This window comes from Pseudonaja textilis, chromosome 8 (assembly GCF_049901715.1).
Source record: "Pseudonaja textilis isolate UNSWEBS1 chromosome 8, rPseTex1.2, whole genome shotgun sequence".
NCBI lineage: Eukaryota > Metazoa > Chordata > Lepidosauria > Squamata > Elapidae > Pseudonaja > Pseudonaja textilis.
The window spans coordinates 30,255,234-30,282,457 of NC_141997.1; the positions used below are offsets into that span (position 1 = coordinate 30,255,234).

The 27,224-nt window shown below is 38.7% G+C and overlaps 1 protein-coding gene across 1 annotated transcript in view; it reads left to right on the plus strand.

Moving 5' to 3' along the window:
• The window catches only part of ITGBL1 (integrin subunit beta like 1), a 167,073-nt gene that overhangs the window by 40,548 nt on the left and 99,301 nt on the right, over positions 1 to 27,224 (plus strand). Inside the window, exons 3-5 of the mRNA XM_087937935.1 lie at positions 16,688 to 16,834; positions 18,523 to 18,645; positions 22,949 to 23,089. Coding sequence (XP_087794061.1) covers positions 16,688 to 16,834; positions 18,523 to 18,645; positions 22,949 to 23,089 — 411 coding nt within the window. The remainder of the gene's footprint in view (positions 1 to 16,687; positions 16,835 to 18,522; positions 18,646 to 22,948; positions 23,090 to 27,224) is intronic.

A 27,224-nucleotide genomic window follows, 5' to 3' on the forward strand; every position in this document is an offset into this window, starting at 1 on the left:
GCTTGGTGGGCATGGCAGGGGAAGGATACTGTAAAACCTCCAGTCAGAGGTGGTGTTTGCCGGTTCTCTGAACTTTTCAAAATTTCTGTTACCGGTTCTCTAGAACTGGTCAGAACCTGCTGAATACCACCTCTGCATCCATCCATCCATCCTTCATCCATCATGCAGTAGCATATCAGATTGGGTTGTGAGCTGAATTGTGAATTGGATTGATGAGTTAAAAGATTGGCCCACCCAAACATACTGAGCCCCCCAAAAGTATATTTGAATCAATACATACATGTGACACTGGCAATCAAACCATTTATCAGAAGAATATTTTAGATTGTAAAGTACTTCTCTCAAGTACTTCTCTCCTTCAGTTTAAAAACGAATTCCTTTTGTGGATCTAAAATATTTAAGGTTGGTTTCTTCAAAATATTTTCCGTAGTCTTTATAAGTTCATCAAACCTTTTAGAAAAGAATTCTACTAGAAATTGCATATTGTGTCTTTTTTCACTCCCGAGTATCAGACTTCTTCTTTTCTGTAATCCAGTATGTTGTTGCTCAGTGAAGTAGATAAGCAGAACGGGAAACAAACAAAAGAGACTATTTTGATCCAAAACCTTTTTTTTCCAAGTTGCTAAAATACAGAGTCAATATTCAAAAATAAAAAAAGTCCAAATATAAACATTTTCCATCCAAAGATGTGCCATATGAGAGACCAGAAACTGGTGTAAACAACCAAATAAATCAAAGAGGAAGCAGAAAAAGCAGATAAAATTCACCCGGGGGGGGGCATTCAGTCAGCCAATTAACATTTAGAGATAAAGAACAAGTACAAAAACAAAAACAAAAGTTCAAAAAGTGAAATTAAAAGTCCCAGGCATGTTTACAAAAACTTTCTGCTGGTAGGAAGAGATGTAAAAAGACCATTAATTTTCCAGCCACTCCCACAGGGAACTGCAAACTTCAAGATTCCCCCTCCCAGGTAGGTCCACAGCCACCCAAAAGTTGTCTTGGGTCGTTCCTAAGTGCCACTATTCAAATCCAGGGTGCAGAACCAACTCTGAGAAGCAAACACAGTAGATTGTGGGTAAGAGAAGAAAAAAGCTCTCACCTCTCAGCAGCCATCTTGGGGAGGAAACAAAATTGTAAGTGGGATATTTTAGTAGAAGAGTTGTGATCTTGAATCAGAATAAGGTTGTCTGCATATGTGGGCATTGTATTATATAAAGTAGCATTTAATGACTGCAAAAAGGCAACATCTTAGTAATTTTAAATTGACGTCATCACCCTTAAGGACAAGAGGAGTAAAATGAAAAGTGTAGTTTTTATTGCCTGAAAAATGAGTGTCTACAAATTCATTTTTTCTCAACCCATCTTTTCAAGTTAAAAAGCTCTCAGGAAATCTTTTTCTAGACAATTAGTTAAGGTTTCTATTAGCCACAAATGAGCACAATGAAGGTCAAATGGAACTTATTTTTTCTTCTTTAATGAGGACTAACAAAATGGAGTCTTTTTAAATCTCTTTTCAACATGGAAAGTAGCTACAGAGTCCTTACAGATGAACTAGGAGGATTTTAAATTAGGAAAACTTCTCTATTGAATGGGGGAAACAAATGAATTTCCTCCCCCCCTACTCTTTCCATTCTTCTTTCTTTGCTTCTTATTAAGATAGTTTTCTTTTATAATTGTTTGTTGTGAGAAATGTTATGGATTATTTGAAAAAACAGTAAAGTTTAGGGTCATTATTTCATATCCTCTCACAGAAGAATTCTACCATCTTCAATATACTGTGAGTAATTTTCTCCTTGTTTGTGCATTTATGAGTCTGACTTCTTGGGAGTGACTGACATTTCTACTTCCTAGAAAATCATTTCAGAAATGATTAGGAAAACAAAGTCACAAAAGAGCTCCACAAAATCTAAACTTCATACATGAATTTCAGCCTGCTTACCTGTGACATTCATTATTATCTCTGATCTATGGAATTCAAAGTCAAAATGAGGACTGAAGCTCACATTTTCAGTTGTATTATTAGTTTTATTTCAAACTAAATAAATGCATTTCACTTATTTTGGATGTGTAAGAAAGCTCCCAGGCATGGCAAAGCTAATAACTATATTCTGAAGAAAGTGTCCTAGCCCAAAATAATGGGGGTGGAGGAAGAGGAAGAGGAGGAGGAGGAGGTGCTCCTGCGAAAGGAAGGATTATGAGAAAGAGATCCAAATTCTTGGGATCCTTGTGTCTGTGGAGATTCTCAATCATCCAGGTCATAGTTGTCCCAAAGATACTTTTTTAAAAGGCAACTGGACTTTACTGCTTGCTTTCTTTTCTTTGAAAACATTTATCATCTAAGAAACTTCTTCATTTCTAACTGACTTGTCCAGAATGGAATAATTTATCCTGGAAGAAAGTATATTCTTTTCAGTCATCTGGCACTCAGAGTAGTTGAGGAAAAGAATTTCAGAATTGTTTATCTCAATACATTGAGATAACAGGAATATAACAGCAGGAAGGTACTTCTAGCAACTATTCATTTTGTATTACCAACATCACAGCCTGCTTCCAACAGGTGTGTTCTAGCCAATTTTTGGCAAGTCATCATCAAAAGAACTGCCAAAGCTATGAAGAAGTGAATTATTATGGAAATATGGGGAATACAGTAACTGCAACAATATTCTTATACGCAAAGATGGAAGAATAATAACATGCAGAGGAACATTGGCAGGGATGGGATTCTACTGGTTTTTACTGGTTTGGGCGAACCAAATAGTTCCGGTGATCATTTGGCCCTGCCCACCTGCCCTGACCTTTTCTTGTGTTTTATTTCCTTATTTTTGAGCACAGCTGATTCGTGAGGCAGAATGGTTTGCTATGCATCAGCTGTTTTACTCACAGGGGCTGCAGCAGAAGGTAAGTATTATAGCTAAAAATGATCTTTTTAAAATGCTGTGTGCACGTTCATCGAACCGGTTGTTACACCAGTTGAATCACCCCAATGAACATTGGATTGCCAGAACTGGTGAAGGATTGCCAGAAGAACATTGGATTGCCAGAAGAAAAGGCTGATCTGATGATTTATGTGTCTGGGGATTAAGAAGGGTTAAAAAAGAGGGAGAAGAAAGAGAAGAATAGTAACTAATGACTAATAATAATAAAGAGAAGGATATCAATTAATTAATAATAATAAAGAGAAGGATAGCAACTAGTAACAGAAAAAAAATAGATGAAAAATACATACAAATGTATGTAGGAAACACATAGCTACCTTGATATCAACTGTGAGACAAGAGAACATCTTATTTGTAGACCTTGATCTGCATCATCTACACGAAGGGCTTTTGGCAAGGAACGGGCCGCACCTCACAAAAACCAGGAAGAATGTATTTGGAAAATGACTGGCTCAACTTATCAGAATGGCTTTAAATTAAAATTAAGGGGGGAGGGTGACCAAATCTTAGGATCTTTAGGACCTAATCACAAGCATAAACCCAGGACAACCAATCAGACAATGAGGTAGGTTATGATGGGAAGGAAGAAAATCTCAAATATAAAATAGGAGATATAGGAAGCATATTGAGGGTCAACCATAGAGGACTCAAATGCCAATACACAAGCACTCAATGTTTGGATAACAAAGAAGGTAAGACTTGAAATACTAGTACATGAGGGCAAGTATGATATATTTGTCATTACTGAAAACTGGTGGGATGAAACTCAGACTGGAATGTACTGATGGAGGGATACAAACTGTTTAAAAGGAACAGACCTAACAAAAGAGGAGGTGGAGTTGCATTATATGTAAGATCACTACATTTCTACAAAAATGCCAAAGCCAAGAATGAAAGCCTCCTAGAATGCATATGGGTCAATATAAAAGGAAAAAAAAACAATGACATTGCCATGGATATATACTATTACCAGTAGTACAGGCCACCCAACCAAGCAGAAGAAATAGGTAAACTTTTTGCTAATCGGTTAACAAATGTATGTAGGAAACACACCACAGTAGTAATGGGGAAATTTAACTACCCTGACATCAACTGGGAGACAAATTCTGCATCGCGTGGGACATTAAACAGGTTCCAGAACAATCTAGCTGACAACTTTGAAATCCAAAAGGTACAGGAGGAAACTACAGGAAAGGCTATACACGGGATATAATTTTTAGATACAAAAAATGGAAAGAGGGACACTGAGAGGGATCTTGGAGTCCTAGTGGACAATCACTTAAATAAGAGCCAACAGTGTGCAACAGCAACACAAGAGCCAATGCAATCCTAGGCTGCATTAACAGAGTAGAAGAATCAAGATCAAACGAAGTGTTAGTACTGCCTTATAAGGGCTTGGTAAAATCATACTTGGAATACTGCATCCAGTTTTGGTCACCACAGTATTAAAAAGATGTAGAGAGTCTGGAAAGAGTGCAAAGTTGAGCAACAAAGATGATTAGAGGCCTGGAGACTAAAACATTTGAAGAATGGTTGCAGGAAAAGGGAGAATGTCTAGTCTAGAGAAAAGAAGGACTAGGGCTGACATGATAGCATTGTTCTAATATTTGAGGGGCTGCACAAAGAAGAGAGGGACAGTCTATTTTCCAAAGCACCAGAAGGCAAGGCAAGAAAGAATGGATGGAAACTAATCAAGGAGAGAAGCAATCTAGAATTAAGGAGAAATTTCCTAACAGTGAGAACAATTAACCAGTGGAAGAGTTTGCCTTCAGAAGTTGTAGGTGCTTCATCACTGGAGGTTTTTAAGAAGAGATGGAATAGTCATTTCTCTGGAATAATATAGCGTCTCCTATATTTGAACATGGGATTGGACTAGAAGAGCTCCAAGGTACCTTCCAACTCTATTATTTTTTATTCTGTGTTCTAACTACTCAATAGAAAGAAGGGCAGAAGTCATATTTCTATCTTTTTCTTTCTTTTTCATTATTCTTTGATTCTTTATACATTGATTCTTATATTGGAGGAAAGGGGGAAACATTTAAGAAACAAGTTTTTTTTTTTTGTAATCTAGAATCTGAGGCCTTTTTGAAAATGATATTGGGGTGTGACACTGTAAAGTTTTTACCCGGTCCCTAAAAACCTAGTAAGCAACACCTTTAACAGATTAGATTCTCAGATTCAGGCTCTTCCAATATATCAAGTTCAGATTTAATCAGCACTGCATAAGATGCTGTGCTTGAATTATTATAGCCTATAATCTGAATTCATTTATCTCTCAGTCACTCTTCTCCTCCAATCATTGGAAAAAGGGAGGACAGAGCATAGTGGGTAAATCTAGGTGTCAGAATGCCTGGCTCTCAAATAAAAGATAAGAGAAATGGGTTACAAAATCTAACAAGGACAAGGAAAGGATTACTTAACTTGCTAACGGGGATGCTAATATTAGCAAAGACAAATGCAGTCACTTCATCTGAAATTTTGATAAAGAAAAATAAATATATGGGTATGTGAAGACTTTGTATGAGTTTCAACTTTCCACCAGAATTTATATGAAGAAAAAAAAATCCTGCATCAGAACTGATCTCTGGATGGCGATATTTCCATTAATCATTTAGAGCAGGAGTGTCAAACTTGATTTCATTGAGGGCCATATCAAGGTTGTGTTTGACCTCGGGGGGCAGGGAGGCAGGGGCAGGGTAGGTGTGGCTGGCTCAATGTCACTTGTGTTGGGGGGTGCCTGTAGTGGCCCGGGCACTCTGCCAGTGAAAACGGGCCCCCGAGTTCCGTTTTCTGCTGTATTGACCTTCTGCAACCCTCTGCCAGCAAAAATGGAGCTTGGGAGTGTAGAGTTGTAATTGCAGGAATGTTCTTATCTTGGATGGCAAACCTCAGATAAGGAATGTTTACAAGCAATTACAACTCAGGCAATTAATTGTGTTAATTACTATGCTAAACAGTAACGAAAGTTAAGCAGTAACCAAAGTTAACCAATGTTGGAGGATTACTAAAAATGTGTATAAATGCAAGACGAGACTCCAATAAAGTTCATCATGATTCAGTTGATCATGATCAAACACCTCGACTGCCTCGTCATTACAACAGGGAGGGCCCGAATTCCGTTTTTGCTGGCTGAAGCACCGCAGGCCGGTCCTTCATGTTTCCAGGGCAGCCCTGCAGGCCTGATCTTAGCACTCCACGGGCTGAATCCAGCCCTGGGGGCTTGAGTTTGACACCCCTGGTTTAGAGAGACAGTTTGGCCTAGTATTTAAGACACCAGGCTAGAAACTAGGAGACTGAGTTCCAGTTCTTCTTTAGCTATGAAAGCCAACTGGGTGATTTGGGGCCAGTCACTCATGACATCAGGCAACAAGCTGATCAAATCAATTCCTATTGCAACCAACGGATCAACAATTGGTTGATCCAAAATAAAAGAGACCCTGCCATCCTAGGAAATGCTAGAAAGAAAGAAAAACTGCTTCCAAATGATAAAACCTGGTCCTAGTCAGATACTGTATTCTTTTGTTTAAAAACATTCATTCTGTTGCAACAGTGTAAATAATTATTTTTGGACATGCTCATTTCCTAGGCAAATAGACTGAAAAGGATTTCAGTAGAAAATCAAAAGTTCTTATAACAGGATTTTGTTAAAATCTCACATAGAGAAGCAGAAAGATTTTAAAAAATGCCAAAGGGTATTGTCTTCCTTTGGAATATAACACTTTTTTTAAATTTAGGACTGTTTGTTATGACCATGACCTATTTATGGGAAACATCACAGAGTATAAGACATTTTTTACTAATATATTCTACTACTGGTTTTGCTGCTCATCAGCCATTTATTAGTCTTTGTGGAAGATGAATGGAAACTCATTTCCCTGAGTTATAGAACAAATCCCTGGTTATTGAATAGAAAGTTGTCCATTTATTCCCAAGTTTGAACTGGAATACTTTTAATTGAATCTATGGTGCAGCTTTGGTCATGACTGTTGTAACAGGTTTATGTTGTGACTTTAATAAGACTTCATTTTAGGATAGTCTAAATGTGTTGGAATGTTTGTGTTCTAGGTGAGTTATTACAACATTTTATTCAATAATTTCTGAGAATTTGTATTCCTGACAGTCTGTAACTGCTTATTTGTTGTACATTTATGCTTGTGTCATCAGTGATAGTATCTAGCCAATTTGTCTTATACTATCAATCCCCTTTTCACTTTCTTTAGATTTTTTTAATGTCTCATGGCCTTTGCCGGTAACTGATATCACTGTATTATCTGTCTGAAATGTAAATCTTAAATATTAGTGCTTCTTATGAGCAATCTAGTTTTACTTCATCTAGTACTAAATTGTTTTTTCTTGCAGCATCCAGCACCACAATTCAAATGCATGCATTTGTTTTAATTCAGCCTTTCTTTTGATCTAACTTTCAAGCTGTTTATTATAACTGTGAAAATTATGGTAATGAGAACATGTAACTTCCTTTGTTATCAGTGTGATGTCTCTGCATTTTAATATTATGTCTGGGTCTATCATAGTCTGTTTCCAAAAAGCAGACAGTTGTTTCTTTCATGATTATATTTATTATTTCTGTAAATTTTTACCAAGAAGGTAGAATCTGTCCCTATGTTATATTCTTCCTGCCTATTTGCATTAGGTTAGAAGTTACTGTTAAAGTAACTTTATTTTGCTTAATGTTGAACAGCAAATCATTTTTAGTGCACTCTTCTTTTACCTTCAACAAGAGTTTCCATAAGTCTTCCTTGTATCTAGCTGTCAAAGTAGCATCATTGTATATTTGGCTTGTTATCTCTCTCAGCAAATTTAATTATAATTTGTTTTCTTCCAAATCAATGTTTCTCATGAATACGATGATAGCATACAAACTGGACATGTTTCTTTTTCAGTTTTCAACTGTTTAGTAGTTCTTCTATATTCTATTTTAAGTATTGTTTTCTATTTTAACTATTGTGTTAAAACTCTTCAATAGGCAAATGAGGCGGTGAGATACCACAATCTTTTCAATAGCAATGTGATGACCTGGGGCATGGCACAAAGGCAACACAGTCAGTTAATCAATAAGAGTTCCTTTATTAGCGCTAACTTTGCCCCCAATGTCCAGGTTCTTCTGGCTGGAGAAAAACTCTCCCAGGAACAGCCTTTGACTGCAGAAAATTCAGTCCAAAACAGGGTAAACACAAACTGTAACTTAAAGTCCAAACCAGCCAAACTGAAGTAATTTGTTTGGCAGGGCAGGAGCAAGAATTTCAGACTTGAAAGCACAGCAAAACTCACACAGTTGGGAAGATGCCAGGAACACAGATAAGCCACCACAATACAAGATAAAGTCACATTTGCTTCCAACAGCCTGCTGCAGGCAGCTTGCCTTTTTTATAAATTGTGTTCCCAGCTGCAGCTAATGAAGGGAATCAGGGCCCTTTTCTCCCCCATAAGCCACCCAACCCATGTTGCTCTCTTCTCCATTCTTCTCTGCGTGCCCTAGGATGAAGAAGGAGTGGGCCTTCTTCTGAACTCCCTCTCCCTTGTTTTACCTCTTCCATGCTCTGCCCAGCCGGACTTTGCCCTTCCCCAGTTTCCTCCACAGCCAACAGAGCCACACTCTCACTGCCTGTCAGCTGTTTGGCTTCCTCCTTGGATTCAGAGTCTGACAGGGGCATGACAAGCAATAGCAAATAGACTTATACGGGTAGAACTCAAGTACAACCGCAATTGAGCTCAGAATTTATGTTGCTAAGCAAGACATTTGTTAAGTGAGTTTTATCCCATGTTACAACCTTTCTTGCCAGTAACATGGTGGTTAAGTGAATCTGTTTTCCCCATTGTCTTTGCTTGTCAGTAGGCCACAAAAGTTCTTCAATCCTGGGACACTGCAACCATCATAAATGTGAGACAATTGCCAACAGTTTGAATTTTGATCACATGACCATGGGGATGCTGCAATGGTTGTAAATGTGAAAAATGGTCATAAGTCACTGTTTTTAATGATGTCACTTTGAACAAATTGTTGTAACTCAAAAACTACCTGCATACTTCACAGTAATTCATAGCCTCTCTAAGCAATTTACAGAGTCAGCATATTGACCCCAACAATCTGGGTCCTCACTTTACTGACCAGGATGGAAGGCTGAGTCAAGCTTGAGTCAATGAGAATTGAACTGCTGGAAGTCAGAAGAATTAGCCTGCAATACTGCATTCTAACCACTGCTGTCAAGGACTCTCTACAATTTGTATGGTTTATACAGTAAAACAAAAAACTATATAAACCAGGAGTGTCAAACTCAAGGCCTGAAGGCTGGATCCAGCTTAGATCTGGCCTATGGGACCACCCTGGAAACAGCAAAGGACTGGCCCACGGTGCCTCTGCCAGCCAAAACATTTTCGCTGGCAGAGGGTTGCAGAAAGCAGTCACAGCTGAAAACTGAGCACGGGAGCCCGTTTTCACTGGCAGATGCGCTCGGGCCACCACAGGTGCCCCCAAATGAGTGGCTGCACCCACCCTGGCCACACCCACCCAGCCCCCCAAGGTCAAACACAACCCTGGTGCAGCCCTCAATGAAATCAAGTTTGACACCCCTGATATAAACAATAAAGAAAACATAGATGACTTTCAGAAGCTCTCTTTTATCATTAGAAATTAGCAATTTTAGTGCTCCTGCAGATTTTAAATCCAGTTTGTATGCCTGGTAGTTTTTGTTCTATGTTCTGTTGAAATTAAGATTGCAAAACTGGAGCATTGTCTTACTAATATGTGAGGTAAATGCAAACAATGAAATTTTTAAGTACCATTTCCAGTTCAGAGCTAGTTATCAAGAGATGATATTGTGGGAAATTAAATGGCAGCACCAACCTCGAAGAGTGTTTCTCTCTAGTTCTAGTTTGCTTCTCTTCTTGGTTAATTTTCAGCTATTGCTTTGTGAGTTGCCCTCGGGAATTTTGGAAAATATGTGAACCCATTCTTGTTTGTGGTGGCCCCTCAAATATTGGAGCACTGCTATCATGTTACCCCCTACTCCTTCTTTTCACTAGACTAGACATACCCAATTCCTACAACCATTCTTCATGTGTTTTAGCCAGTGGTGGGATTCAAACATTTTTACCACCAGTTCTGTGGGCGTGGCTTGGTGGACATGGTGTGGCTTGGTGGGCGTAGTGTGGCTTGGTGGACGTGGTGTGGCTTGGTGGGCGTAGTGTGGCTTGGTGGACGTGGTGTGGCTTGGTGGACGTGGTGTGGCTTGGTGGGCATAGTGTGGCTTGGTGGATGTGGTATGGCTTGGTGGACGTGGTGTGGCTTGGTGGGTGTAGTGTGGCTTGGTGGGTGTGGCAGGGGAAGGATACTGTAAAATCTCCATTCCCACCCCACTCCTGGGGGAAGAATACAGCAAAATCCCATTCCCTCCCCACCCCACTAACCTGCTTTCCAGCTCTGTTCTCCTGTGCAGGGCAATAAAAGAAGACCCAGCTGATTAGTTGGGTCTTGGGAGGCAGAGAATAGATGGAGGCACGGCCAGTCAGAGATGGTATTTGCCAGTTCGCCAAACTACTCAAAATTTCTGCTACTGGTTTTCCAGAACTGTTCAGAACCTGCTGAATACCTCCTCTGGTTTTAGCCTCCAACCTTCTAATCATCTTGGTTGCTCTTCTCTGCATTCTACTTCTTTTTTATGTTGTGGTGACTAAAACTGGATGTGGTCTTACCAAGGCCTTATAAGGTGGTACTAACACTTCATACGATCTTTATTCTACTCCTCTATTAATGCAGCCTAGGATTGCATTGGCTCTTTTGCCAGCTGCTGTACACTGCGGGCTCATATTTAACTAATTGTCTACTAGGACTCCAAGATCTCTTTCACAGTGACTGCTATTGAGCCAAGTCTTGCCTAAACTCTAGCTGTACATTTGTTTTTTCTTGCCTAAGTATAAAACCTTATTGTTCTCACTACTGAGTTTCCTTTTTTTAAATAGGGCCCAGTGTTCGTCTGTTGAAAAATTCTGGATTTTGAGCCTATCTTCTCAAGTGTTGGCTGCAGGTTTCTCCTTTAAATCCACATAACTGCTCTGTGTTAACCTCTGCCATAATGATAGCACAGTTCATTTGACCTCTTATGGTCTGCTTGTATGTTCCATCAAGATTATTAATATTTGCTTGACTAGACTTCTATAATATCTCTAGCAGCAGTTTCCATGGTAATAGCACTTTCAAATAATGTATTAAGTGTGCAGTCTGTCTCTGTTAAGTATTTTTTCCCTTTCAGAATTCCACATTATCTGACCTCTCCGTGCATTTAGCCCTTCACCAATTTTGCAATGTTCAGAACTCTTTTAAGTTCCTCTGCATATGATGCAATGGATTCACACTCTTTTGGCTTGAACTCTGAAATGCCCTGCAATTAATAAAAGTTTTTGGCCTCAGTTGTACTTACATTATTTTTGCTAGTCTTGCAAACTCAAATGGGAGTGTCCTTGTGGGTTACTTTAAGCTTAAACATTATGCCTTGTAACATCTGGTAAAAGGAGCACTTTCTCCCCCAGCAATGTTCTCATTTGCTTCAAAGCCTTGTTCAAGTCACTCTCTTTTCATCTGTGGCATTGGTTGGAGGGTTGGGTGCTGCATATAAGCAAGTCTATCATAGATAGATAGATAGATAGAACTGTCTATCATAGATAGATAGATAGATAGATAGATAGATAGATAGATAGATAGATAGATAGATAGATAGATAGATGTATCTATAACTAGCATAAATTATGGAGTGGTTAGGAGTATGCATGCAAGCCCCATTCATAATCTTCCTGTAAACATTTGTGTCGCTACAAAGAGCCAGGCATCCTGGAGTGCGGAAGAGTGCCAGAGGAGTAATACTTCCTTTAAAACCCTTGGTCCAGCTGGCCTGGCTGGTAGAATCTCATAAGGGCCCCTTTCCAGGGTTACAGGAGAAGATGGTCAACAGTTTTGAAGGCGGAAGAGGGCTTTATGCGCCAACGGCAGATAAAACGGTAGAACGATCTTCTAAGAGAAAGGAAACTCCGATTTCAAACCTCCACTGCCTTGTTGCTATATTTATTATTGTCAAAGGCTTCTGGAGTCAACCTCAAGGCAAAATCCAGAGCCGGAGTCCCGGAAACAGTTCATGACTGTGCACAATCACGTTCTGGTAACTCCTGCTACGCAGCTGGAACTAATTATATTGGCTCTCTTAGACTATTTCAGCGATGTAGAGAGCAGGGAATCTGCTACTTGGGTAACAGTTTATCCTCCATGTTAAATTACCCAGGAGTCAGAAACATTCTGATGGCACATAATCAGTCTTGTACAAGTTCAGTTTAAGAGAAACATCAGATGGGAGAATATACTTTTACCCATTAACAGTCGGTTTCTTGATAGCAGATTAAAGGGGCATTCATATCCCATGGTGTCAGACCTCCCCCTATGGGGGGCTGCATTGTAGTTCTATTAATGTTGATTATTTTGACTGATTGATTAATCCATTTATATGCAGATGTGACCCTGAGAAGCTAACTTGTTAAAAGCAGTAATAATAAAGGAAACCAATATCAACAAAAGGTTTGATAAACTGAGAAACTCAGGCCTTGATAAAATGGCCACCAATAATATATCTAAACAAAACAATCAACAAAAGTCTCTTAATGGGACATTTAGGCTCTTCTAATTTCTACATGTGCATCAATACATCTGTGAATTCTTATACACAATTAGAGGGAAAGTTGTGATCTTTAACTTTTGAGAGGAAATGCACCTTTGGAGTGTTCAAAGTAGCCACCTAGTGGTATAGAAAAAATGAGAATATGTCAGTTCTGTAGGAACTACTTCTGAGTCCTGCAGTAGATCTTCAATTAGAACATGTGTTTATATGTTGTATGGGCATATATGTATAGGCGAATTTAATAACTTAATAGCACTCCTTTTGGGGAGCATGTAAAATGTGATAATTTTGAAATTCTTTAGAGATGTTAGAAATATTTATCCATCAAGCTGGACAATAAGTACAGAACTATCCTACTTTCTCATTTCCTTTCTTGACATCCAAATCCACTGGCATTTAAGAAGGGATCAAGCACAAATGATTTCTTAAGCAATTCCACATAGCACTTTCAAATTCAGATAAAAGGTTTTTGAATTATTCTGTGGTCTATATTTTTTTAATGAACCAAATTTTATCACTGTTGACAGCTGAAGATTTATTTATTTGTATCCCCATAAGGTGCAAAAAGGAATTCCATATCTCAAGTGTTTTCACTGGTGTCCTGGGCAACTGGTGGACTTTAAATATATGTTGAATCCATTTATTTATTGATGTTTTATTAAAAACTAGTTTTGGGATTGCTTGCAGCTTTTAAAAGATGAGCTGTAGAAATGAATAATCATCATGCTTTATCTACATATTAGAGGAAAGGAACTCAGAAAGGAACCTTCCTAACTTATCAGGCTGTAAAAGAGGTGGCAGGAGATTTGTACTATCAGGCTTGCAGGTTTCTGTTTGTTGGAAGGAAAATCAGGTCCAGTTCCAAGCTGGGAGAAAGACGCTGGAAATAAAATGGAGGCAGGCTGCAGGAAAGGAAATCTCTGTTTATTTGGTAGCCAGAAACTAGTGACAGCAGCATGTTTCTGGGGTGGCTGACAAAATGGGGTTGAGAATAGGTGGGTTTTTATACATTCTTTGGGGCTTTGTGATTGAGATGCCTGTTCCTGTTAAGAATGTGTCCTTTAATATTTTAATGTATGTTGCCAGATTCCTATGGAGTCATGGCTGGTTCTACAGGTAAAAGGGAAAATGCAAATCCTAGGAGTTCCTCTGAGCTGATCTTGTCAGCTTTGGCTTGCCTGATTGTGTTGCTTATTTGGAGTTTCCTTGCTTATGAATAGATTGGTCCAGTCTTTCTGAATGGATTCAAAATCTCCATTCCTAAAGACCAGCCTCTTCAAGCTTCTGCTTGAGGCTGTTTTCCTACTTCCTACTTCAGCCTTTGTTAAGATTTTTCTCCAATTCTCCTTCAGAGAAAATATTCTATCCTGCCTCTTTTTAATATCAAGAATAAAGAATATTTTAATCTGGGGAGGGGCGGCCTTCCTACCTGTTAATATGGCCTTACAATGAAGTTTTTCTGATTGTGTTTCCTGCTTGGTCTGCCCAGGAAGTTTGACAAGAGGTTAAGTCACTGAAATAGAGCAGGTCTGAACTTTAGCTCTGCCTTAGGCACTGAAGTCAGCTGAGTTACTTGGAGCTAGTCACTTTCTCTGATCTCTAGGAAGAAGACATGGGAAACAACTTCCAAACTGCAGGGATTTGTCTCAGAGTCAAGAGGGACACAAAAGCGAAGAGGGAGGGAGGGAGAGAGAGAGAGAGAGGGAGGGAGAGAGATGTATTTACTAAAATAAATGCATATCATCACACTAACATGAACGATATCTGTGAGAACTTGAATGTGTGTGTGTGTGTGTGTGTGATGTCACGAGCTTTTGTAGTTTACAGTCTACTTAATTGTAAGCATAGTGTAATAATTTGGAAAAGGTTATGAGAATGGGGGATTGGGAATGGTAAAGTGTGATGCCAAAGGAAAACAAAATGTAGGAAGTGGAAAGGAAATAATTAGTGCAAAATAATGGGCCATTTATGAAACAGATGTCGGATGTGATTTTCATCTAGAGCATATTTTAGAAAGAGTCATTTTGTAGTCATTTATTTGAATAAAATCTGTGGCCAATCCAAGTTTATGTTACAGCAGAATGTTATGTTAACATTCTTTTAGAACATATCATTTTGTATGTGTGTATGTGTGTGCAGTTGATGCTTATTTCTTTTGGCTATAGGGATTAAGGCTGCCTGGTTACCAGGCTAAAAAAGGTTATGAAAGGTAGGCTGCTAAATTGATGTTTAAAGAACAAGGGAAAAATATTTCCCCTGCTTTTCTTGTAGGTTTTCCCGACTTACCAGAAATTATGCTAATGTTTCACCATAGACACAGGAAAAGAAAACGTCTAAATGCCTGTTTTACCTCATTAAAACAAATTAAGTAAAAACAGTACTAAATTTATTAAAATGAGTGAAATGAATTCTAGGACACTGACAACCAATAGAAATAATGTTGGATTGATTATTTCATAAAAAGGCAACTGTGTGCCCTTTGTTGTTGTTGTTGCAATTTCAGAAAAGACTCACAAAGCCTCTCTGTCCCCATCACTATGGATATATAGCCAAGTATCAGAGGCAGTGGTGGGTTTCAAAAAGTTTTCCTACTGGTTCGGTGTGAGTGTGCGCTTTGCGTACTCATGCGCAGTGTTTGCAACTCACCTTTTGCTGCAAGCCCTGTGTGTAAAACAGCTGATGTGCGGCAATCAGTTGTGCCGCGTGAAGCAGCTGATCTTGAAAAGCAGGAAATAAAGATCAGTATAGAGACGAGGCGGATGGGAGGGCCCAGCAGCTGATCGTCGGAGCGAACTGGTTCACTCACAGATAATCGTCGGAGCTACCAGTTCAGCCGAACCGGGCCTAACCAGTAGAATACCACCATTGATCAGAAGGATCCTATATTTGTGCAGTCTGTCTCCAACTCCCCATTCCTGGAAACACAAATGGTTTCTCTGGTTCTAGAGCACAACTTTCAAGTTCTGATCATGTGGCCTTCTGTGAAATTTCAAACCCTTTATGCAGATCAATTAAGTTCTCTATGAAGGACCTCTGGTCTCTTTCCTGAAGCTGTTTTTTCTTTTCCTGTTTGGAAAAGAAAGAGGAAATTATATCATTTTAGGAAATAAGGGTTGCTGAAAGAAGTGCCCACCCCTTTTTACCTCAGCCTTGATGCATTACCCTCCCCCATAATAAATCATCCTTAAGAAAATGTGGCCCTCAACAGAAAAAAAACCAACTCTGCTTTTTCCCATCTCTAAAATGTTCTCTAAACTCCAAGTTCATCTGATTTTGAAGGCACATGGAACAAACATATGTTAAGTAACTATCTGATTTCCAAAGTGGAATCCAATCTGTTTAGAAGAGAGATCACCTGTATCAATTTAATACTTCAAATTATAGTCACCATTGACAATATTGTACATTGGTAATGAAATAGTAGGTTAATCATTAATATTAAAAGAGGGAACTATAGGATAACAGAAAATGCAAGTGTTAATGTGTCACTAAAAACAACATAAAAATAGAGCAATAGCACTTCACAGTGTTTTACAATGCTCTCTTAAGTGGTTTACAGAGTCGGCATATTTCCCCCAACAAGCTGGGTCCTCATTTTACCAACCTTGGAAAGAAGGAAGGCTCAGCCAATCTTGAGCCAGTGAGAATTGAACTGCTGAACTGCTGGCAGCAGTCAGTCAGCAGAAGTAGCCTGAAGTACTGCATGCCAACCACTGCGCTGCCATGGCTCCTGTGTATAGTGGAAAAGACAAGCAACTTTTATCTAAACAATCTATTCTTTTAAAAGCAGGAGACATTTGCAAAAGTTGTTTTAAATGAAAACGAGGATTTGTATTCATGATAGAAATGCTATCTATGCTGTCATAATGATTTTTCTACTCAATCCATTTTGAGCAATAAGATTGCATAATAAATTCAACTCTCTCTTCCAAGTTCTATTTAAATAGATTATAGATGAAGAAAATTATTAATAATTTCAGAATGAAAATCTATTATTTGGTGCAAAGAACTCTTTTTTGATTAAGTAAACATGAAAATATATGTAAGATCTAATTTTTTTAACTACTTATCTAGGCCATGGAAAGTGTGATTGTGGAAAGTGTAAATGTGAAGAAGGTTGGTATGGTGATGCTTGTCAATACCCAACTATCTGCAATTTTACACGGAGGAAGAGTAATGAAATGTGCAAGAATTCTCAAGACATCATTTGTTCAAATGCAGGTGAGATTTTTATTTTAATAGGCTGATAAATCACTTTGGTGAAGTGGTTTTTAATCAATCATACAAAATATATTGTGTGAAAGCATTTAACTAGTGTGAAAATTATAAGACTAAATGGTTATTATTAAGAAAGGAACTGAAAATACCCTTGTGCATCATAAACTTGGCTTGTCGTCCAGGCATTAGGCAAGGAAATTAAACAGCAATAACACTTAGATTTAAATACAGCTTCACAGTGCTTTACAGCCCCCTCTAAGTGGTTTACAGAGTCAGCATATTGCCCCCAACAATGTGGATCCTCATTTTACTGACCTTGGAAGGATGGAAGGCTGAGTCAACCTTAAGCTGGTGAGAGTTGAACTGCTGGCAGTCGGCAGTTGGAAGCATTAGCCTGCAATACCGCATTGTAACCACCATAAATGCACTGACTTGGGGAGTGGATGGCTGTTGATATTGATGTGTGCACTGCCCTCAGAGGGATGGATTTGCAGTTTTGTTCATGTTTTAATTGTTGTTTTAATTTACTGCCCAGAGTCACATGTTGAATGGGCAGCCATATAAGAGAAAAATAAACAAACAGAAATATCTCATGTGACCATCTTTGAAAAAAATCTATGGCACAAACAGACTTGGGGTTCTGTATACAGCTTTGAGACCCCCCCAATATATTTTAGAATTGAACAAAAGTTGAAGAAAATGTCAACCAAAATAATCAAGGAATAAAAACCACAGAGGATGCCACCATACCTAGAGATCAGGTTGAAAGGTGAAATGTATGTGAAGATTTTCTGCCATCCAGATAGAGTTGTTTGGAAGTTGCTGCTATAACAATGAAGGGTGAATTAAATCAACCTATTATGTCTAATAGGATAATTTAATGCCTTATTAATAACATACATTATATAAAATTCTAAAAGGAATTCTGAAATTTAATGGGGCACAAAGGCAACACAGTCAGATAATCAGTAGGAGTCCCTTTATTAGCTCCAACTTTGCCCCCAATGTTCAGGTTACCTTCTGGCTGGAGAAAAACTCTCCCAGGAACAGCCTTTGACTGCAGAGAATCGAGTCCAAAACGTGGTTAACAAAAACTGTAACTATAAGTCCAATCAAGGCAAAATGAGGTAATTAGTCCGACAGGGCAGGAGCAAGAATTCCAGACATGAAGGCATGACAAAACTCAACATGGTGGGAAAGATGTCAGGAACACAGAGAAGCAATACAAGATAAAATCACGCTTGCTCCCAGCACCTGCTGCACGCAGCCTGCATTTCTTTTAAACTTTCTTCCAAGGTGTGGCTAATCAGGGCCCTTTCCTCCCCCATAAGACATGCAACCCACATTGCTCTCCCTCATAATCCACGCAACCCACATTGCTGTCTTCTCCGTTCCTCCCTGCGTGCCCTAGAATGAAGAGGGGGTGGGCCTGGGTCTTCCTCTGAATTCCCTCCCTTGTTCTACCTCTTTCCTGCTCTGCCCAGCCGGATTTTGCCTTTCCCCAGCTTCCTCCACAGCCAATGGAGCCACACCCCCATTCCCTGACAGCTGTTCGTCTTCCTCCTCGGATTCAGACTCCGACAGGGGCATGACACATAGGCCATGAAATTAAACATAATTTTCAATGATAAACTGAATGATAATAGTAAGCTTTAATCCTAATGCCAGTACTGTGTTTCTGATGTTTACAGGTACTTGTCACTGTGGCAGATGTAAATGTGACAATTTAAAAGGAAATGGATTGATCCATGGTAAATACTGTGAGTGTGATGACAGAGAATGCATAGATGAAGAAACAGGACTAATGTGTACAGGTGAGCATATTTAAAGCTATGCTAATCACAGCAAACATTCTTCAGATAATCATGCTCTATCATTGAGGGCAATTTTTGCGGATTCTGCTCCAACTTGTCTTGAATATATCAATTTGGCTTGGCCTTAATCACAGCAGTCCTTAGAGATAATTTGGGGACCAAGGCAACGAACATTGCAGCTACTAGCCATCATTTCCTTTTAGAGAAAGGTAATAGCCTTTTTTCCCCCCTACTTATTTTTTTTTGAAGAATTTTTGCCACCCAGACAAACTTGGTAACAGTGGCTGTAGTTGTGAAAATGATGAATAAAATTTAGAAAACTATAGCCTTGTAATATTCACAATAAACAGACAATAAAAGGAGGGCAGTGTTTCTGCAGATCTGCATCAATGTTTACTGCTGAAGCAGTTTGAAGATTACTCTGGGGTACTTTGGGCTAGAAAGCAAGGAGCTTCAGAACATGCATGACAACTGTCCAAATACTATCTACAATTTCTTAAACACAACTTTTTCTTCAGAATTGTGCCATGGACGTAGAGGGCAACTGCAAAATCCCACATTTGTTTCAGGAGCTACAAAAAGTAGTGACCAAAGTACTGCTATATTTTGCCTTTGAATCTGATGCGTGTCTTAGGGCATTCCACCTCATATCATCAAGGGAAAGAGCGGGCCAGATGGCCAACTGATCTAGCAGCTAAGAAAAGAGTATTGTGTGCATACATTTGGAGGGCATTGGCATCTCCAAGATAATGGGCACAGCCTTGTAATCCAAGTTTCACCCTTTGAATGTTTTTGATGAAGAGACAGGTGATGCACAGACAAAAAAAATGGAGCTGGATTGCAATATTGTACCTACAACTTGCAAAGGTTGAGTTAAGTACTTTTCTCCAAGCTGGGCACTGGGACTTAATTTGGAACAGTCTATGCATACCGTAAGTCTTTCTTTTCCACTTCATATCATGACAATATAAACACTTGGTCCTTTCCTTGTGACCATGTTTAGCTTCCACCAAATCAACAAAAGCTGCAGCAGAATAGACAATTCATCTATTAGCCTAACTCAGGGGTGTCAAACTCACATCATCACAGCGGCATCACATGATGTATCGGGACTTTTTTCCCCTTCGCTAAACCGGGCATGAGTATGGCCATCGTGTGACGCATCCGGTCTGCGGGCCAGAAGTTTGACAACCCTGGTTTAACTCAATCCACCTATTATAGGATAACAGGAGGATAATTATCCCACAAGCTTTAATTAGAGATACCCAAGATTCATTTGCAGGTTAGAAAATGACTTTCAGAAGACAGTGAGACAGTACTGAAGTGGCAGTTTGCATAACCTTTTGAAAATTTAGCATTATAGTTAGTGCAGTGCACTCCATTATCTAACTGAAGTTTTAATTGAAAGTTTCATTTATCATCAAATCTTCTGAGGCCAGAAGATGCCCTTTCTTTTTGAGACATAAATATTTACTTCTGAGATGAGGTCATTGATGGCCTGTAAGAAGAAAAACATCATTTTACTTCTGAGAAGACAGTTGGAAAGTATGCCACCAGAAGAAAATTGACCAGCTCATGGCTACTAGGAAAGAAACTATACTTCTTCCCTTCCCAAATTACACAATCTCATTGAAAAAAAAATGCTAATTGAAATAACCCAAATTGACATCCATTTATAGAATGTAACAGAATGGTTGTCTCATTTTCAAGTATTGGTCCCATTCAATACCTTGTTTTCTACAACAGACTTGGAGAGATGGTTATCACATCTTTCAGTATAAGGCACCTCAGAGATAAAGTGGATAACATCCTAAAAGTGGCATAGTAATTTTGAATTGGAAGCAAAAGACATCTCTTTTCCAACCCGAGAGCCAGTTTTTCAAGATGTGTAACCGACACCATTACACTTTGCCTAAACTTAAGGTTATGACCTTAAGACTGATCACCAGTTCCTGGCTAAAGATCCACATCTTCCTCAAATGTATATTACTTCTACTGACAGTGGAATGACAAGCTGGATCTTCTTCAAGTTGGAGCAGTGCTATAGAATCCATTAGCATACTTTGAACTTTCAGAAGTTACCAACCCTTTGTTGTAGCCAGGTCTGGAAACAGATACCAGAAGGATTTGCAGGAATGTTACTCACTGCCATAAAGGACAATAACGCGATCTTGAAAGCTTGTCAGGCTTTCTTTTGGCCCTTTCTCATACCAAACAGAATCAATGTAGTAATTTAATAATAATTAATAATAATAATAATTTAGTAATGTAATGTAATTTTGAGTTTCTTTCTCATGCTTTCCATTTTCCCAGAATTGACACCAATTGTTTTATATATATACTGTTTGTATTGTAGTAGTCCCACAACTTAGTAAACACTGAGCTTAATTCAAAAGAGATGTTAGATACAAGATTGTAGTCATTACTCTGGCATAGCTCTCTCTATGGTTCCATCAATATAGGAATGGTTCTGCACTCAAAAAACATTTTCTTCTTCTAGTAGGGTTTCTTTTTTCATATCAACTAAATATTGATGCATTGGTTGCAACAGGAATTGACCGACCCACTTATTGCTTGAGCCTGATGTTGGACATTGAGAGAGAGCAACAAGCTGAAGCCACTCAGGCAGCATTCATACCTAAAGTGGGATTAGAACTCAGTTTCCTCGTTTCTATCCTGGGGCCTTAAACCCTTGACCTCACTGGCTCTCAAGACTCAAATATAATTGATGTTCATAAATATTTTATATTTATGATAAATTTTTAAATTTAAAAATCCATCTTATTCATATTCATATGAAAGACTAGACATGTTAAAAAGAATCTGATCTTTTAGAACTAAAACGTACTGCTCAGTCTAATCTAGAATAATTCTCCAAATGGAGGGAGTTGATAAAAAATGGACACATCATAAGTAGTAAAGAGCGTAAAAATGAAAACTGTGTAAGGAAAAAATATAAATGTTCCCAAACATGCGGAATTGTTGTTTGATATACTAGATCCGTGATGGTGAACCTATGGCATGCATGTGGTACAGATGGCATGTGAGCCCCAGCCAAAGTTACCTGTACTGTACATGTGTACGCCTCCCAGCTGATTCTTTGGCCCTTTTGAGGCCATTTTCTCCCTCCTGGAGGCTTGAGAGGAGCCTCTACAGCCTCAGAAGACTGAAAAATGGGCCTTCCAGAAGTGGAAGTTCCAGCAGTGCTGAAACATGCCTGTTTTCAGCCTCCCAAGGCTGCAGAGGATTCCCTTGAGCCCCCAGGAGGCTGAAAACAGCCTCCTCTGGGCTCCAGAAGCCCTCTGTAGGCTGAAAACGGGCACTTCCGGTATTTCCGGAAGGCCTGTTTTTCGGCCTCCCAAAGCTGCAGAGGCTTTCCTCAAGCCTCTGGGAGGGCGAAAATAGCCTCAAATAGGCTGAAAATCAGCCCGGAGGTACGCACATGCACAGTACAGTAAGGGGTTGGGGCGGGGATGTTGCATGTGCATGTGCTGGGCGCATTGCATTGTGTGTGCCAGCACGTGTACGCCTGCTTTCAGCACACCACAAAAAAAAGGTTCTCCATCACTGGACTACAGCCATAATTGTCGTAAAATCAAGTGAGCTTCTTCTTAACATAGAGTGAAATAAAAGTAAGAAAGCAGAAGAAGGCTGTGAGTTATATATTTATTAAATACATATTGGGTTAGATCTGACGCCAGCAATGGAATCTTTAGTAATTGTCAAAATTACAGTGTTGTAGAGGAGGAATTTTCTGTGATTTAATGTCAATAAAAAAGAAAACAGGGTATATTTAATATGACAATACCTTGATATTAGGTATTGATAACTTCTGTAAATATCTGTAATATGCCCATCATGACAGTTCAACTCATATAAACCAATAGATCTGATTAAACACAGGCTGACACTTCACCTTTCGGAACAAAATGTGTCACATTCATAGATTCACATGAATCAAACAGGTTCTTCAGAAGGCCAGAAAATGCCAACGTGATTTTGAGTATGAGCAGCTTTTGATGGATCTTGACAGAAATAAACATTAGATCTCACTGGCTCTCAAAAGTCAAATATAATTGATGTTCATAAATATTTTGTGATTATTATTTTTATGATGATGATGTTTTATGTTTTATGATTTTTATGATGACTTTTGAGGAAAACCTGATTCCCATTAGTCAAATTTTCATAACACCTATTGATCAAACATCTAAGTTAAAACGTTTAAGTTTTCAAAAAAGAACTGAATAGTATACATTTCTGGAAGGAAGTCTTCACTGTCAACATTATGTTTTGGGATAAGGCCATGGCATGTGTTACTGTGGAAACTGTTACTGCGAGGCTGGTTGGCATGGCGATAAATGTGAACTCCAATGTGACATCGCCCCCTGGGAGATCAAGAAGAAGTGTACCTCTCCAAATGGCAAAATCTGCAGCAACAGAGGTTTGTCATTCACCTTGGTTGTCATCTAAGTTAACTTTGTCCCCTACCTTTGGCACTTTTCCAAAGTTACAGGGCTTTGGGAAAACTCAGTTGATGTGTTATTACAAAAATAAAAGAGAGGTAGATGCTGCTAACTATGAGCCAATGCCAGTTTGTTCTGTTTATTTGCCCCCCCAGTGTATTGATATAGTGAAATATGTCAGGAAGAGAGCCATCATGGAGACATGCTGGTCAACATAGCTGAACAATATCTAAAACACCCTAAGTTCCTCATAAAACAATCACCTGTAATTTATGATGGGTATGTACAGAGACCCATACACATACATACTTTCCATTATAAGAGCTCAATACTTTGGCAAGGGTACCAGGTTCAGGAAGGAAAGCTGCTGAAAAATTACAAAGTAGGAGTCAGTCAAAACTATTCTCCAAAGCACCTGAAGGCAGGACAAGAAGCAATGGGTGGAAACTAATCAAGGAGAGAAGCAATCTAGAGCTAAGGAGAAATTACCTCACAGTTAGAACAATTAATCAGTGGAATAATTTGCCTCCAGAAGTTGTGAATGCTCCAACACTAGATGTTTTTAAGAAGAAATTGGGCAAACATTTGTCTGAAATAGTATACAGTTTCCTGCCTAAGCAAGGGGTTGGACTACAAGAGCCCAAGTTCCATTCCACCTCTGTTATTCTGAGGAAAGTTAGTCAGATATGATGAAATCGGTGCATATGGAATAGCACTGGGTGATGCTATTTCAGACCTTGGCCTCTTTTGTTTCCATGCTCTTTTTAAATGTTTTCACAAAAGAGATGTTAGTGTAGATATGATATACACACTGACAGGTCCTTTTGCCAATCATGATTCATGGAGTCGAAGATTGCCCAACAACAAAGAGAGCTTAAGCAAGGCGCTAAGCAAAGAAAGGAGAATATAAGAGGCTTCACTTTTCCTAGGTGGTACTGTATTTTAATTGAAGATCAATTGTCCTGGGCGCAGCATTGCTTCTAGATTGTGACATGGTATTATGATCAGGCTTTCTCCTACCTCTACCCTCCATATTACATGAAACATGATTTTTATGTTTACATAAAATTAGATCTGTACAATGTTCCTATAAGTGCCATTCTTTGCTGAGTACAGTATCAAATAATATTCTTTCTTCTTAGGAAAGCATTAATTGCTTGCTGTGAGTGTGGTGTAATGCATGTGTACATGTGCAGACATATGAATTCTTGCTGTTAAGTTGGTAATCTGATGCTGCTGTTTAAACTATCTATCTATCTATCTATCTATCTATCTATCTATCTATCTATCTTCTATGAAATATATTTGCTGGAAATTTAAACTGATTCTGGACAGTTTACAGCATAAGAATTTAGGTAAGTCTGCTCTAGATCCAACCCACTTTTTAAAAACTTACTTTTTAAAGTTTTATTCAAGAGAACTGAAGGCCAATAGGGGATTTTAATATAATGGTTGACTCAACAGAGACATTGCATTTAATTTTTGATATTTCAACAATGGAGAGGATGTAAATACTATGAATGTGTAGATAAGTGTTGCTGTCATCCTGAGAAACAGTTCCCAGGATTGTTGATTTCCTAACAGAACCAACTCAGAAGACCTTCCATGCCTCAACAACTTTTGCTCAGAATAAAAATTGTGTCCAAATCTTTTGTATGTACATGTTAATTTCTACCACTAATTTATCATTTTATTTTCATTCAAGCAATTTTAGTTTGATTGGAGGAAAAATATTCATAAATAGATCTACTGTATGTTTCTAAAATGTGAAAATATGTTTGTTTTCACTAAGAAAAAAATTAAAATATCAGCCGTTGTCTCTCTGACTACAGTCCAGATCTATTAGATTAAAACAAAAGTGCAAATCTCAAAATTTATCTCTTTGCTACCTCTGTATTGACAAAGCCTTGCCAAAAGAGGAGCATCTAATTATCTTGAGAGCATTTATAAAACCTTCTCATTTTAATTTTATGGCAATTTAAAAGCCCTGGCTAAAATATTGAAAACACCCCCACACACTCATATTTCTAGAAACTATGCCTTAGATTGTAGCATGAGTTTTGTAAATGAATTATTTGTCTATTTGGTGACATGGAACTTTATAAGCATATAAGATCAGAAAGTGTGGCAGAAGAAAGGGGTATCATTGGAAGAAATATCCAAATAGTTAAATGTTTAAGGGATACTGTATTGGCTGATTCAAGGATAATTATGGCAGCAGGCAATTATTTCTGTATGTACTATACTTAATCATCTGGCATATATCCTGGCAGTTCCCATGTTTTTATTTTGAATGGCATTAGTGTGTATTTTGTTCACATGATGACATTCCTGCATTTTACCCTATGGGTGATGGTAAATTTTTTTGATGAGGGTAGGTTGGGTGAAAGGGATGTGGTGGCTCAGTGGCTAAGGTGGCTAATTGTCAATCAGAAAGGTTGGCAGTTCAGCGGTTCAAATCCCTAGCACTGCGTAACGGAGTGAGCTCCCATTACTTGTCCTAGCTCCTGCCAACCTAGCAGTTCAAAAGCTTGTAAAAATGCAAGTAGTAAAACAGGGACCACTTTGGTGGGAAGGTAACAGAGTTCCATGCGCCTTCGGCATTTAGCCATGCCAGCCACATGACCACAGAGATGTCTTCGAATAGCGCTGGCTCTTTGGCTCTGTAATGGAGATGAGCACCGCCCCCTAGAGCCAGAAACAACTAGCATGTATGTGCGAGGGGAACCTTTACCTTACCTAGTTTAGGTGAAACTCAGTGAGACTTTGAACTATTTATTGTCTCTTGGCTCAAGCAACCTGCATGCAGTTAATATTAAGTATGCATCTCAGATCTTGGGTTTTTAAATAGGGTTTTTGTGCTCATACGTTAAAATGGTTGAGTGGCACAAGGCTATTCCAGCCATTTGCTTTTTGTTAGAAAAAGCAAATATATTCTAACTGGCATGTTTGATGACTAAAAAGTACAGCAGTGCAGAAAATAAAATGCCTCTGAAGTCCCAATCTTTCTCGGTGATTGGGAACTACCTATGGCTGGGAGGAAGCATAGAATAGGGCCTCTATTTACATTCCATCCATTCCCCTTTATTAATCCAAGAAGTTAAACTCACTGTAAGTTTAGGGTATTACAGAAAACTGTAACAGAAGCTTGCAACTTAGGATAGAATTGAATAGAATAGAAAATGTGGGTTAAACAGCATTATCACCAGATGAATTTTTAACTGGCTGACCAACAGCATTCAAAACATATCCTTAATGGAACTGCTTCTACATGGAGGGAACTATGCAGTGGAGTACCTGAAGGCTCTGTCTTAGACCCAGTACCCATCAATGATTTAGACGGATAGAAGGGGAATCATCAAATTTGCAGCCGTCACCAAGATGATAGTAATAGTCAAAACTCCAGAAGATAGGTTCATTCATTGGTGAGAAAAGTAAGCTGCTACATTTAGGCAAGAAAAACCAAATGCACAAATATAGAATAGGTGGCACCTGGCTCAGTATTAGTACTTGTGAGGCAGATCTTGGAGTCCTAGTGGACAATCAGTTAACTATGAGCCAGCAGTGTGCTGCAGCTGCAAAAAAGCCAACAGAGTCCTAGGCTGCATTAACAGAAGGATAGAATCAAGATCAGAATAAGTTTTAGTACCACTTGATAATGCCTTGATAAGATTACACTTGGAATATCCAGTTTTGGTCATCACAATATAAAAAAGATGTTGAGACTCTAGAAAGTGGGCAGAGAAGAGCTACAATGAAGCTTAGAGAATTGGAGGCTAAAACATATGAAGAATGTTTGCAGGAATTAGGATGTTTAGTTTAATGAAAAAAGGACCGGGGGTGTGTGACATGATAGCAGTGTTCCAATATCTAAGGGGCTGCCACAAAGAAGATGGGGTCAGCCCATTCTTCAAAGCACCAGAAAGTAAACCAAGAAGCAATGGATGGAACATAAAGAGAGAATCAACCTAGAACTAAAGATAATTTTTCTGACAGCGTGAACAATAAATCAGTGGAATGACTTACCTCTAAAAGTTGTGGGTGCTCCAACATTGGGGGTTGTTAAGAAGAGATTGCACAACAGAGATTTATCTGGAATGGAATAGAGTTGTC